Source organism: Vanessa tameamea, chromosome Z, assembly GCF_037043105.1.
Source record: "Vanessa tameamea isolate UH-Manoa-2023 chromosome Z, ilVanTame1 primary haplotype, whole genome shotgun sequence".
Taxonomy (NCBI): domain Eukaryota; kingdom Metazoa; phylum Arthropoda; class Insecta; order Lepidoptera; family Nymphalidae; genus Vanessa; species Vanessa tameamea.
In genome coordinates, this window is record NC_087341.1 from 618,493 (window position 1) to 634,396 (window position 15,904).

The 15,904-nt window shown below is 34.5% G+C and overlaps 2 protein-coding genes across 3 annotated transcripts in view; one reads left to right on the forward strand and one right to left on the reverse strand.

Annotated features, from left to right (window-relative positions):
- LOC113403965 (epidermal growth factor receptor) overlaps nucleotides 1-14,713 on the forward strand; it is a 100,925-nt gene extending 86,212 nt beyond the window's left edge. Inside the window, exons 1-5 of one of the 2 annotated variants that reach the window (XM_026644654.2) lie at nucleotides 867-1,087; nucleotides 7,109-8,509; nucleotides 8,803-8,935; nucleotides 9,710-11,537; nucleotides 12,079-14,713. In XM_026644654.2, coding sequence (XP_026500439.1) covers nucleotides 943-1,087; nucleotides 7,109-8,509; nucleotides 8,803-8,935; nucleotides 9,710-11,537; nucleotides 12,079-12,921 — 4,350 coding nt within the window. In that variant the 5' untranslated portion in view covers nucleotides 867-942 and the 3' untranslated portion in view covers nucleotides 12,922-14,713. Of the gene's footprint in view, nucleotides 1-866; nucleotides 1,088-7,108; nucleotides 8,510-8,802; nucleotides 8,936-9,709; nucleotides 11,538-12,078 lie in introns of those variants that run through there. The other variant, XM_026644655.2, reaches the window with a different exon arrangement.
- Nucleotides 1-15,904, reverse strand: part of LOC113404001 (discoidin domain-containing receptor 2-like) — a 176,510-nt gene that overhangs the window by 29,132 nt on the left and 131,474 nt on the right. The gene's annotated exons all lie outside the window — the stretch shown is intronic.

The following is a 15,904-nucleotide window of genomic DNA, read 5'->3' on the forward strand; positions in this document are numbered from 1 at the left end:
CAATAATTAAATTTATCACGATCGTTTTAATCTTTACGAAATCAAATTCGATAAATGTATATTCGGTACAGTGCTGTGGTAAAAAAATATCTCAAGTCATCCGCGTACAGCGTCCGCGGCATATTAATTGCCGGCCGACGTTAGATCGGATCACAGCCTCCACAAAAACCTCTGAGGCCTGAGGTCCAGTTTCACAGAGTTCAATTATTATTCGTATCAGTCCTAGCACGGGCTACAATGCGTACTTATTAAACTTTTGTTACGTGGCTTTTTTTCTGTCAGCGAAGCGACTCCGACGCATACCTGCGTTTACCTGTGTACCTTACTTTACCTGTGTGCGTGTTTCTACGCTTACCTGTGCTTGTAGGAGGGCAAAACGATTTACCATAGACCTCTAAATAATTAGAACCGCTGTTTCTATTTACGCATCATAAGGAAAACTTTCGTAAGAACTTAAAGATACCATTTATTAGTATTTACTTTGATGCACATACTTTATTATATTTTTATGTCATTATATTAGTACATATAATTAAAATAAACTTTAGGCTTGTACGCTTTCATAATTTAAAATCATCTTTATTTATTAAGTCAAAAATACTTAAATTGAGTTATAAGATATTATACAAATTTAAATAATAATAATTACATTGTTTGATTTAGGATTTGTGCTAGATTATCAAGATATATTATTATATAATTTACAATAACATTTATTCAGGGAAATACATATTTTATTTAAATGACAATTTAAAAAGAGACGAATGTAAAAACAAATAAATTTCCCGCCAAAAAAAAATATCAATATCGGTCGCTCTGTTTATGTATATCTCTATGGCGGCGCCCGCGCACGGTGAGGTTCGAAAACCGGGCGGGCCAGTCCACGATGGAAGGTTGCGGCGGTCGGTAGTGGGCCGTGTACGTCGCGAGTGATGTCGCAGCATGTTGGCTGCTCGTGCCTTGTTGTGGTGCCTGTGCGCGGTCGGCGCGCTGGCGCCGCTGTCGGGGGTGAGCGCGGCGCGCGCTCGCCGCCTGCACCATGTTGTGCCCGCTCGGCACAAGCACTCCGAGTTCGTCAAAGGAAAGAGTAAGTGCCCGCCGCGACTAGGATCCCGGTGCTGCTTGGATTATCCCAACGATCTCGTCGATTCGTCCTTGCGAAGTCGTAGTATCGGTCATAGTTTCCGTTCTTGTTTACGTGTGGTACAAATTTCGATATAATATATGTTTGTGTAAAAACAAACAATATAAATTGTCCGATTCAGAACCATATACATAATATCATAAAACATTTAGGTTAAATAACGACTCGTTGCGCGCTAATCGCTGGAATAAAATAAACAGAGCTTATCTCGGACTAACAAACGTAGGTTTGTATAGCTCGCAGGCGCTAGTGCCGGCTAGGCGAGGCTCCACAATTACGTACCATTATACCTTCGACAGGGATATTGTTTTCAAAGACAATCACTCTCAGCGTCCAGTCCGGTTCTTTGAAAAGGTTCAAAATGAAAGCAAGGTGCGCGTGGGTGCATTATTCGCAAGCACTCGAGCCATAAAGGACGGCGTTCTTAAAATACGGTTCGTGAATAAGGAAAAATTAAAAACATCGTGTTGTCGATTTTGCCACTCGTTACACCTACGATGTTCTCGACATCACTGATAATTTATTGAAATAATATAAAAATAATACTTTAAGAGAAGCAATTCCTTCATACAATTCATTCATATTAATTTCGACGTCATACCTTCACCATATTTCGAAAAATAAGTTTATATGTTTTTGTAAATGATTGCATGAGACACAGTTCTGTTGGTCATCTAGCATCATTCATAGCATCCCTCACTGCTGCACCTCCCTGAGTGTGACTTAGCAAACAATTAGCGTGCCCAGCACGCCTAACAGCTTAGACCTCGCTTCGGTGCCGCTAACGATCATAACAAAATGCAGTTCGCTAACTCAAAGGCATTGTTCATATACACATTTCTATTTCAATGAGTGTTTGTTACAATTTAATATGACTATCGATATTATTTTATAAATAATAATTAAATAAAAGGTATGTTGTTAGTGTCGAAATAAGAAATGCATGTGTATTAATGTGTAAAGCTACTCTAGTGTGGGTTTATATGTGTATATGTATCATAATCATGTATATGTGAACACTGGCGCCTACGCAGTAAACGTTCTCCAATAAAAATGAACTAGATCTCAATGCTTAAATTTATAATATATTTATAATAAAAAATTAATAAACAAACTATTTTATTGAATACAAGATTATATAGGTTATAAATACCATGGAGGTAATATTTGTTGATTTTTAAGCAGGGTATTTAAATTTAATTCCATATAATTAACATTAACATAACTGAGTGATTTAATTGGTGAAAAAGAGTTATTATTGAGTTTCTCGCTGGTTCTTCGCGGTATAATCAACATTCCAAAACTGGTTATATTTAATTATATATTGTATAATTTAATTTCAAAAGTTCCTGTATGCGCTTACTTAAATGAATAAGGTTTTATTCTGATTACAAACGCACAAAGTGTAGATGAGATTGTTTGCTAAATAATATAATTCGACTAAGAATTATTTAAGAAAATTAATTTATGACCTCTCTCGGCCACATCGTTGTAAGTAATTTTATTTCTCGCTAAGTTCAAAATATGATTGGGTTACCTACTACAATTTCGGTTCATGTATTAGGGTTTCAAAGCGCCATTGTTCCTTTAAATGTTTTATATTTAAACATGATTACATACTCTTAACATTATTATAAGTACAAGAAGAGGTACATTAGAGATAAAACTATTAAAAATAACTATTATAGTGGCATCTAGATGTAATTTTATGTCCGTTCTATAGTTAGTATTGCCAATATTTGTAACGATAAAAATGTTTTGCAAATTCAAAATCTGTGTTTGGAATCTTCGTAAACATTTGTCACCAACACCAGTTGACAACACGAATTTATTTAAACAATTTATATTGACACAACTTCATGACTACGAAGTAAACTTTAAAAAAAAAAAAACCAACGTGTGATCTTGTTAATAAAAATTAAATTATAAATAGTACTTTGTCCTTAATTATATCTATTGCTTGAAAACGCAAATTGATCGTTTAGTGAGAGTAATACCCACATCGTAAACTTGTTTTAGATGTGGATGATTAAAAAGATATCAGAAACACGTTTTCTACAATGCTATTAGAGACGGTACGTAAGTCGAAAAATAATCAACAGCTTAATCATTTCTGCTCAACTACCAATGCATTATGTAATATTATTACTTGACATTTTGTGTACACATTATTATCATATTAGCGGCCAATCACTGATAGCAGAAAGGAATAGAGTATCTTAGCATTTACAAGTTTATCCGTTTGATAAATTAATCTTGAAGATTTTTTTATGAGATTTTATGGTTGGCCGTTGTGGAATAAATCCATGCATCTCATTTATAGTCAATACGTAGATCAGTTTTAAATACAATAATCTTTTTTTTTTTCTATGCTGCAAATATCCAGCCAAAGTTGCTAATAGAGTTTGAATAAGAATTATTCATTTGTAAATATAATTGTATACATATGTTAAACGTTATCAATTAAGCGGAAGCTAAGCTCTAAATGGATATAAATACTATTATTACTATTTCCGTATCTTATTGTAAGATGTAACCAATTAAAATATATATTCTGTTAATATGTTACACTACATTTAATAAGGCCATCCTTTGTTACAAATAGAATAATAGAATTCACCATTCGCTAAGTTTATTGGTATTTGATCATTTTGAAATCTTAATAGTACCGAATCACTTCAAATAATTTAAACGCTTCGTCAAAAACTAACATAAATAAGACTTAAAGCGATTCTAATAAATTAGTTTATCAAAATATCTTGATTAAAAATTATTTATTACGGAATTTACAGTATGCGTTTAATTTCAAAGTCAATCAATTCTAATGAGATGCGAGATTCTATAAGTCACGGAGTTTTTTGACCCGAATAGTTCCGTGTTAAGTATCAAATGTCGAAATAATGTATCCAAGATTTTGAATAACAGGAAAACATCTTCAACTCTGCTCCGGGCCAGTAATGATCGGCTATGAGATTCTATAATTAAATATTTATTATAAATTTCTTTATTTTAGTTAGCTTTCGAAAAGAACTCAAATATACTTTTATGATATATAATATTGTAATAAAAATACTAAATGTTTTTTTCAGTAAATAATATTATATTTTTAATTTAAATATGTTTTATTTTATATTGTAATATTTTTTTTCTTATTTCAAAACCGTTTAGTAGAAAACGTTTACGACAACAAAAGTACATCGAATGACTATATGTCAAATAGAATTTATATCTCAGTTATAATAAAAAAATCATAATTATGTTTTTATAAGAAATATTTTAACATAACGACACGTAACAGAGAGAGAGGCGGAGAGATAGAAAATATTGTTAGAACATTGATTATTAATGGATATAATTATTAAAACTTGTTCGGAAATTAAATAATTATGTTTCGAAATATGCAAATAGTGTCATCAATGAACCGCATTCAGACGCTCCGCGTATTATCAAATCTAATTATACTGATGCGTTTCTTCGATTATCCATTCACATATTCGACAAGATATATTTTATCGAACGCTGTCAGAATATTATCGTTTAGTAAAAAGAATAAGAGTATTAACAATTTTATTAATATTCTTATCAAGATTAAAACAAAATAAAACAATATACTTTTGTTAAAAATGCAAACTCATAAAAGTTATTAATCAGAACGCGATTCCTTGTCTGGATGTAAAAATTGTCTCAAGCAAACATAGTTTGATTTCTCCATGTCTATTAACGTTGTTATAAAACCAACAGATACAGATAAGTTTTTAATCTGTATTTTATTAAAGTAATAGCAAAGTTATTTAAAAAGTTCGCTTATAATAAATAGTCCGCGTCTCTTTTCCCGAGTAGGAATGTTAACACGCCCTACGAGCTAGCGAGCACAATAAGGAACTGTAGTGAAAGGCTGCGTTGCCCGAATGAAATGTTAGTGGATCAAAACTGGTTCCAATGCTTCAGAATGTAAGTAACTGGATAAAAACATTGGCCTGAGACAAACCAGTCTCCGAGCTTTACACGCTGAGCATCCACAGTGAGTAGAGACGCTCGCTGCGCGGCGAAGGGAGAGGCACACACTGCGCACTGAGGAAATTGCAACAATATTTCCTGCCCTATTACTGCCTGCCTTCATGATTGCAGGAAATAGTTTTATTCGTACATATTTTGAATTAACGTCATTTTTGACCCGTTGTTAGTCCTTTGCAAACTAACCGTTTTCGCTTTTATCTGCTTTGCATCGGTGATTTAACGGAGGCAGCGAGCGCGTCGCGACTTCCACATCAATACTATCACTTGTGTCATCGGCTGTGCAACTGGGTCGACCGGACACCAGATTTCTACTACCCACGCGATAAGCGACCAAATCCAACAGTCATAAATTTTGAACATGTTCCGCACTATCCAGCATCGTTTGAAGTTGGTTATGTTATGACGTGGGCGTTGACACGGTGCCACGGCCAAATAATGAAGGCATTAAATCTACTTCACAAAAGCGGAATTTATTTTTAATATCATAATAATCATACCGGGTAACAAAAACAAGATTACCAATGTCAAGGGTTGCTAATATGTTTTTACAATTCTGTAAGATTAGGTGAAGTTTAGAAACGGAAACACAAATATTACTTATGAAATAGATTGTTTATATATAACGATTCATTTTATTTTTTTCTTATTTTTCCATTTTATAAAATTTCGACATGTACAAACAATATGTCATTGCTAAAACATAATAAAAAAATAAGGAACATAGCAACATATATACATACAGACGATCCGATATGAGGATTACAGAAATAAATAGACTATTATATCTCTCCTGTTTGCTTCTGGTCTGGTAAAAATACTCAAATGTAAATAAAAAGTATGATACCTTGACAGAATAACGCAGATAAGACAATGAACACAACAAAGAATAACTCAGTTAAATAATATTTCTTGGAGATTAATCTCTAAAACACAAAGGACTCAAATACTTGAAATCGCCAATAAGACCAACGAAATTACCTGAATTTCGAGTCAACAACGTATCGAATGACGTCGTGGTGGACTCACGACACTCGACGTAACAATGCGACTCAAAAAATCTTTTGTGATCCGAAGCAGGTAAACTTTATTAATACAAACAATAGTTTAGGATTTAGAACACATTATGTAGAAACTCTTAAATATCTTTTTACGGAATCTCGAATACGTTCGGAATAATTTTATGTTTTAGACTTCTATTTGAACACTCACCGAATATTCGAATAATATTTGTTGATGAGATCGCGGCTGTACTTTATTACTTGTTATATATCTTACTTCAAAGCATTAAACATTAAAATCTAATTTTATATCATTTACAAAACATCTAAGTAACAAATATTTGCTCCCAAAAAACTTGATTGTGTTCAAATGTTTAAAACTAAGAAAACATTTAACACTAAAATAGCAAGCTAACCTAGCTATTTGCATTATAAAAATAAACTGTCTAACGAATAATGTTTAATAGGACACCAATTCGTTTACATACACGCATTTGTTTTACATCTTAATTCCGTGTAACATAACAAAGCGGCATTGTAGGCTATTTTCATACTTTAATCACAAATAGCGGTGTTACGTGTAGCGTAGTAGAGAAAACTGGCTTCGGTGCCGTCAGCCCGCCCACATGGTACCGCCTCCTCACTCCACGCGCCTCTTCTCTCCACTCGCTTTCCGCTATCCGCTCGTCGCTCGACGCTTATCGCTGTCCGCCCACCATTCTCCGCAAGCTGCCATCGGCAGCATACGTTTTCATGCCTTATTTGGACAAAGTGAATGTATCACTTCACATGTTATAAATTGAGTCAAATAGTATACAATGTAATATAATTATATATAATGACGAATAATATACTTAAAAATTTCTTATGTGGTGAAATTTTTAAATTCTCTACAAATTATTTATTTTTGGTGATATTTTTATTAAAAGGTATTTTTCTTCTTTTACAGTTTGCATTGGCACCAATGGTCGGATGTCAGTGCCTTCGAATCGCGACACGCATTACAGAAATTTGCGCGATCGCTTCACCAACTGCACGTACGTCGATGGCAATCTAGAACTGACATGGCTTCAGAACGAAACTATGGACTTGTCATTCTTGCAACACATCAGAGAAGTGACCGGCTATGTTCTTATTTCGTACGTCAGAGTAGCACAAATCATTCTTCCGCAATTACAAATCATTCGCGGTCGAACACTATTTAAATTGAAAGTCCGAGAAGAAGAATTCGCTATGCTGGTCACCATGTCGTCCGCCCTTACACTAGAACTTCCCGCGTTACGCGATGTCTTGCGGGGTAGTGTAGGCATTTATAATAACTATAATCTGTGCCATGTCAAAACTATTAATTGGGATGAAATTATAACGGGTATAAATGCAACCTACGTATTCGTGTATAGCTTTAACGTACCTGAGAGAGAATGTCCGCCTTGTCATCCGAGCTGCGAAGCTGGTTGTTGGGGCGACGGAGCCCATAATTGCCAAAAATTTTCGAAGACTAATTGCAGTCCGCAGTGCGCTCAAGGGCGTTGTTTCGGACCCAACCCTCGGGATTGTTGCAATACATTCTGCGCTGGAGGTTGCACGGGTCCATTGCCGAGTCAATGCCTTGCCTGTCGTAATTTCTATGACGAAGGGACGTGTTCTCAAGAATGCCCGCCAATGCAAAAATATAACCCCACTACTTATTCCTGGGAGCCAAACCCGGACGGGAAATATGCTTATGGTGCAACTTGTGTAAGAAACTGTCCTGAACATTTGTTAAAAGACAACGGAGCATGTGTGCGTAGCTGCCCTCCTAATAAAACTGCTGTCAACGGAGAGTGTATTCCTTGCAATGTGACTTGCCCGAAGACTTGCCGTTCCGAAAAACCTATTCACTCCGGAAACATTGAAAGTTTCAAAGATTGCACAATCATTGATGGTTCTATAGAAATACTAGAGATGACTTTTACAGGATTTCAGCAGATTAATCCAGATTATTCATTTGGAGATCGTTACCCAAAAATGGAACCAAACGCTCTTGAGGTCTTCAATACAGTCCGAGAAGTAACCGGCTATTTGAATGTCCAAGCTCACCACCCGAATTTCACTAATCTCTCCTACTTTAGAAACTTAGAAGTGATTGGAGGACGACAAGTAGTCGAAAACTTGTTCGCCTCTCTTTACATTGTAAAAACTTCCTTGAAATCGCTCGGACTCAAATCTTTAAAGAGAGTAAATTCTGGCGCAATAGCGATTATGGAAAATAGACAGCTTTGTTTTGCGGAAAAAATTGCATGGAATAAGTTAGTTAAGTCCAAAGACCATAAACAGATAATTCAGAAGAATAGCGACATAAGGAACTGTGGTGAGTGTATTATGCGTTGCGTTTTTGTTGAGGATCCTCATTTAAATTTTTTAATTATAAGTACTGCATTTGCGAGGTTTAATATTTACTTAGCTCTAAATAATTCAGATTCTTGTCAAATTGCAAGCGAATTATATTTTTTTCAATATTATGGTACAAATGCTAACGATACTAACAGCTGGTTTATATTTTGCAAAGCGATTATGTCATTTTTGTTATTTATTTTTTTACCATCCTTTTTGTTTATCATATCATTCACGTTTTTTTTTTTGTTTCTCTTATTCCATTAACAGAAAAAGCCAATTTGGTGTGTGACACTGAATGTTCATCAGATGGTTGCTGGGGACCTGGACCAGACCAGTGCCTTTACTGCGAGAACTACAAATTTGGAGAAACATGCATTCAGAACTGCACAGTGCTTCCAGGGTTTGTATTTTCGATTAGGTGTCTTATATAAAATTTAAGATTATAAGAGAAATATTTGATTTGTTTACTTATTGATTTATTTATTTTAGATGCTTATTCGAATAATGTATTTATGAAAAAAAAATACAATCGATAACAATACATTTTTTTAAAAAAGTATAAAATGTACTGCCTTTGTCAGAAGCTTCGCCGATTTTCTTCATTTTTACACATAATTTAAACAAAGCCCTCCAAGAGGTAGACTAAGAAATAAGCAAATTAGCGCACCGTTTTTTAACATACTACACAACTAAGAGTTGTAAATTAAAAACGCAGAGGTTTATTTATAGTCTATTTTCTATAGTAATTCTTAATGACAATAATCGAACTATTCAGTACCCAATACCCGGGATGTATTATATTCAATACCCAATAAATCCCTTTATTTAAATCATAAAGATATCTCTTGCATTTGCAACGTTTTCAGAAGTTGTTTTTTCATCATCATTTAATAAATAAAACTATCTGAGCGTTATTTACAAATTTTAAATTAGCCTTTTTTTCCACTCAACCATTTTCTGTTTCTTAATAGTTAGACATCTATTTCGCTTTAATATCGCGTTAGGTTAATACACCAATTCATTTGTTTTATGAATTACAAAATTTAAGTGCCTCTTAAGATAAACGCTTTATAACAAAAGATGTAGAAGTTTTTGCCATATTCACTAATAATGTTAGGTACTTATACATTTGAAGCATTAAAAAGTAGGTTACATAAATGCTATTTTATTTCAGATTGTACAAGGCGGGTACGAAAATTTGTAAGCAGTGCCATGCTGAGTGTTTGGATGGATGTACTGGACCGACCAGGGCAAACTGTACTAAATGTAAGCACGTGCGTGATGGGCCATACTGTGTCGCTGTATGTCCGGCTTCTAGATATGCAACAGAGAATGGGACATGTCAACCCTGTCACCAGAACTGTTTCAATGGTTGCACGGGATCTAATAACACTGTAGGTGAGGGAGGTTGCAACTCTTGTAAGAAAGCTATAATCAGTGTAGAAGCAACTGTTGAAAGCTGTCTTAAAGAAAACGAACCCTGCCCTGATGGGTATTACAATGAGTGGGTTGGTAATGTAAAGCCTCTTGAAGGAAAAGTTAAAGTGGTGTGCAGAAAATGTCACCCACTGTGTTACAAATGTACCGGCTTTGGAATACATCAACAAGTGTGCCAAGTTTGCAATGGATTCAAACGAGGTGATCAATGTGAAGATGAATGTCCCTCGGATCACTTCACAGATGACGTCAATCGCCTTTGTACTCCTTGTCATCACGAATGTAGAGGCTGTATTGGGCCATCATCAACGGATTGTATCAAATGCCAAAATTTAAAGATATTTCTCGGTGACTCAAATTCTAAGGAATTCAATTGTACTGATAGCTGTCCCGTTGACATACCACATAAGATTTATTTTGACGAGCTCCTTCAAAATCCTATAGATGAGCCCTATTGTTCAGCATTAGCCAATGGCCTTCCTAATATGGCCACGGCAAAGATATCAACAGTAATTGTGGTTATTCTTGTGTTAGCCCTCATATTACTAGTAATTCTTGCTATAATTGGTTATACATGTAGGCAAAAGGCAAAGGCTAAAAAAGAAGCCGTTAAAATGACTATGGTCCTTACTGGTTGTGAAGATAATGAACCACTACGACCAACTAATGTCAAGCCGAATCTAGCGAAATTAAGAATCGTTAAAGAAGCCGAACTTCGTAGGGGAGGAATGCTAGGTTTCGGTGCATTTGGTAAGGTTTATAAAGGAGTTTGGGTTCCCGAAGGCGAAAATGTTAAAATACCAGTCGCTATCAAAGTCTTAAAAGAAGGTACAGGAGCAAATTCAAGTAAGGAATTTTTGGAAGAGGCGTATATAATGGCTAGTGTCGAACACCCAAATTTACTTCAATTGCTGGCTGTTTGCATGACTAATCAGATGATGCTAATTACGCAATTAATGCCTCTTGGTTGTTTACTGGACTATGTAAGGACATATAAAGAAAAAATTGGATCTAAAGCATTTTTAAATTGGTGTACTCAAATAGCTCGTGGTATGGCATATTTAGAAGAAAAAAGGTTAGTTCACAGGGACTTAGCGGCAAGAAATGTCTTAGTACAAACACCGAATTGTGTAAAAATAACTGATTTCGGATTGGCAAAGTTACTAGATATTAATGAAGATGAGTACAAAGCAGCTGGAGGTAAGATGCCTATAAAATGGCTGGCATTAGAATGCGTCCAGCATAGAATATTTACACATAAAAGTGACGTGTGGGCTTTTGGTGTAACTATTTGGGAAATCTTAAGCTATGGAGCAAGACCTTATGCTAACATATCAGCTAGAAATGTTCCAGAATTGATAGAAAATGGGTTGAAATTACCACAACCCAGCATTTGCACTCTGGACATATATTGTATTATGGTTTCTTGTTGGATGCTCGATGCTGACAGTCGACCAACATTTAAACAACTTGCGGATACATTTGCTGAAATGGCACGCGATCCTGGTCGCTACCTGGTCATTCCTGGAGACAAATTTATGCGACTCCCATCTTATTCAACTCAGGTAAATAGAGCGTTTACTTAATAATATATCACATCAAATAATTAATAATCTAGCAAAAACATTCATTGACTTTGGCAGAGTAAAATAAATAAATATTCCCAAAAAATATATAATACAAATAATCTTTAGGCAATTCGATGCCTCTCATTATAATCACAGCCAATCTGCAAACACTCATCAGTTTTATTGATGCTAAAGTGTTTTTTTTTAATGTTTTCTTATATTACAAGTATCCGTTTTAACGTTTAAAATTCATTTGAAATAATATAATTAATTTTTCAAGGTATAGAATATTAAGAAGTATTTTAGTTTTCGATTCATAAAGACGATTCATCGAGTCTGTGAGAAAAGTCAGATGTATTAAAAAACAAAATGTTTTAGATAATTAATTGCATAGTATTCACAGAATCAGTAGACAACCGCTTCTTACTTCGCAAAATTGATCGTTTTAATTAAAATATTTGTGTGAAAGTATTCATGCATATTATAATTTTAGTAACGAAATTCCGAAATTTAAATATTTAACTTTGTGTAATTTCAGGATGAAAAGGAACTGATTAGAAATCTCTCTTCGGCCATGGATGGTCCAGAACCATTAGTGGAAGCAGATGAGTATTTGCAACCAAAATTCAATACGATGCCCGGATCAACGACAACAAACACAACAGTCACAATCGAAGCACAATCGAGCAAGCCATGTGCATCCGCCACTTGGGTTAACAATATAACAGGCCAAGAGGGCGCCATCATTGACACTTCCAACAGATCGGAAGGTTGGGATCGAGACTTACTGCGATACAATAATTCCCGGAATCCTGATGGGACCGAAATACGACATTATTATAATAATGGAGTATGTGCTTCTGATGGCTCGAATTCTAGGTACTGTAGCGACCCGATGAAAGGAAGAACAGACTGTTTGGAAACGAAGTTCGACAGCATTTCGAAGGTCAAAGAAGCGCAAGTGGGAAATCTAAAACTAAACTTGCCTTTGGACGAGGACGACTATCTAATGCCTTCACCGCAACACACCCAGAACGCGTCGGCTTATATGGATCTGATTGGAGAAGCTGGAGAGGGTAACGAGGGAAAGGACTTACGTTACAGTGGTTTTGTCGCGTCTAAAAGGTGCATAGACAACCCAGAATATCTTATGTCCGAGCAAAATATACCTCCACAGACATTAGGAATCCCGACCGAGCCGGTTCCACTCGAATCTCTAGCTACCAGCGAGAGCAGTACGGGAGAAACCACACCAAGACCGGGCACCAGCAAATACCTACCACAAAAGTCGGTAGAAGAAGAGTCCATGTCCGACCACGAGTACTACAACGACTTGCAGCGCGAGCTGCAGCCACTGAGGCGGAATGAGACTACGGTGTAAGCGCCATAGACGCAGCTGTGACTCTCGACTCAGAGTCAAACTGATCTCTCGTCGTTTCGATTGCTGACTACTTACTGTAAACGGCGCTTCAGCGCCTCTTGTGCCATTTATGCGATGGCTAGTGTTAGCTTGTTGTAAAAACATTTAACTAAAAATTTATCGTAGTTATTAAACCAGTTTGTTATTTCTTCTACTTAATTATTGTAAAAACTGTTACGAAACTATAATTTGTAAAAATTATTTCACGAGTTGCTTGTATGAAGAAGCACCTCACAAAGTATAAGTTATTTATTAATTTAGTTTAAGAAAGGCTATGTTTATGTTTCCCGACGTTATAATTATAAGTAAATGTTATTTTAATTTTATAACTGTGATAATTAGATTAATTATATTACAATACTACAATACATTCAAATTTTTATTTCGCTCAATAGAACTGTATAAATAAATTGAACGACATTGCCATTGTTATTAGGCTGTCTATCTGTTTGTCAATATTATACGAATAGTCTTACTTTCTGTATTAGTGGTGCTGGTTTAGTATACGTAAGAAACACCGAACTGATGCGACCACGCTCACCGCACATTCTAGACTAACAACAACGTCTACTAAAGTAAACGCTATCTGACCAGTAGATACAAAACCAATAAAGTATTTACTCATAAACTTAATTTCGTGATCTTGCCAGTATGGGGACCATTTTATTAGTAATTACCTATACGGTTTCTTGCCTACATTCCAATATTGTTGTAATATTCGCGTTTAAATGCTCCTACATGCACGGTACTTTTAACACTCGTAGAAACGCTAAAGATAAAACTTCGAGAATTCCATTTTATGACAAAAGACACTTATCACAATAATCACTGCCTCTAGCAAAATAAACTTAAGCTCAAACAATTTCAAATGCAATCGTCGTTACGTATTTCATAGTTAAATAAGTTTTATTTAATATTCGACCAAACCTTCGTTTGCCATGTATAATGTAAATATTATTATTTCATTGCGTTATTGTAAATCTAATAGATTAAAATAATATTTCTGACACACGTGCAGAGCTGTATGCCTTGCGAGTCATTGTTATAATATGTTTAATGTAAATAAAAATATAAACAAGATTATATCGGAGCTGAAGAGCTGTATACAAAGTGTGCCATTTCGTGTTAAATATTTTATGAACTAAATCTGAGTTTTTATATTAAATTCGTTTATCAATCGAAATTATTTTAATTCCATTTTTAACATTTGTTTTCACTATCGCAATTATTTTTCATCATTTAATTAGATTAAAAATGAAAACGTAGTGATGATCGAGCGTTAATAAATGTCATATTAATAATAATTATTGTGAAAGCATGTGAATATATGTTAAACTTAGATATTATTCATAAACATACATTGTAACCGTATTCTAACTGAAGTATTTATCTCGTTTCAAACTGGCTACGTCTGCGAAATGATCAAGACAAAATATATCTTAGTTAAAATACGTATAATCATATTTATGAATAAGTCCGTTTACATATACTTAAATGTAATAAGCATGTCAGGTAGCTGCAAATGAAACAGGTGAAATTATTTGGCAGAAAAAACAAATGGCAGCTCGATGTAAATTTGCAGTCAGCTGTTGCTATATGTTGATGTCTATAATGCCTACATAATATATAATGTGCGATGTACTTCAAAGAAATTTTAAAATTAGTGTTAAATGGCTAACATATTATTCTGAATGTGTAGATAAATGTGATGACTTATGGTACATGTACCTTAATAAATGAATTAAATTGAAAACATTTTGAGTTTGTATTCGAATTTCATTTTCGTTCATAAAGATATATCTATTTTAGTTAATAAATAAATGTATAGTGTATGTGTATATCCCAGATACCAATTTAATCACAGATTCAGACAGATTACCTCAATATGGAATAGGTATGGTGAAATAAGTTTAAGGTAACCATTAGCATGACATTCCTAGGTCAATCTTTTATCGAGGCGCTAAGGACACATTTTTGAGTATTTAAACGTTCACTTGTAGACGACACAGGAGCGTCTTAGCCAATTACGAAACCAGGGGTGCCCACCTATATAGGGCACTGTTGGAATGTAAATACCATATAACCAAGTACTTTTAAGGTATTTTTTCATTATTACTAAAATGTCCAGTCTCGAAAAAATCTGATATGGTATCCAATTTAACATATTTAATTTCAAGTTATTCGCGGTATTTCTTTATGATTTATTTATTGTCCAAAAAATGCTAAATGATAACCAAATATAAAATAATATAATGTAACTTGCAATAATAATTACCGCTGTGTTGTCATTTACTCTGTAATTAAAGTTTTTGGGCAATATCAATCTAAAATAGAACTACCCGCCCGAGGTAGTAATCCTTGATGTGAATGTTAGTTATCATGAACCCACGTCACGATAATTTTATTAACATTTAAGACCTAGAGTTTCTTATGCATCGGGTACTCTTTATAGGTAGATTAATTGTTGTATATCCAACTCCGGTCATCGTAACAATCGTAATCTTTTAAGCAAAGCTTTACCAAAATGGGACAATTTGTTTTAGTGATGCTTAGCTTTTCAACAGTCAAAACATTTAACAGATCATGATAAATTCTAACCGTTCAAAAATTTTTTTTATCAATTTCAAATTTCATCAATTCTGAACTAAAGGGGGAATGAACACGTAATTTCTTTATAATCAATAAAAAAAATCTTCACAGACCATGAACTTCGCTTCTTGGAACTTAATCATTGCGCAAAGTTTAATTTTTGCCATTATTGCAATTTTTTTCAGAGTTTTGATGTAGTTTATTTACAATTGTAACAACTACTATCTACTATAAGTAATTATCGCTACTGTCAACCCATTGGCTTTTATATTTAGACGTCCTATCGTACGATAACTTAGAAGTCTAGGCCGCAGTTAAAATTCAAGCCATTTTTAAGTCATAGGAGGCAAACAGG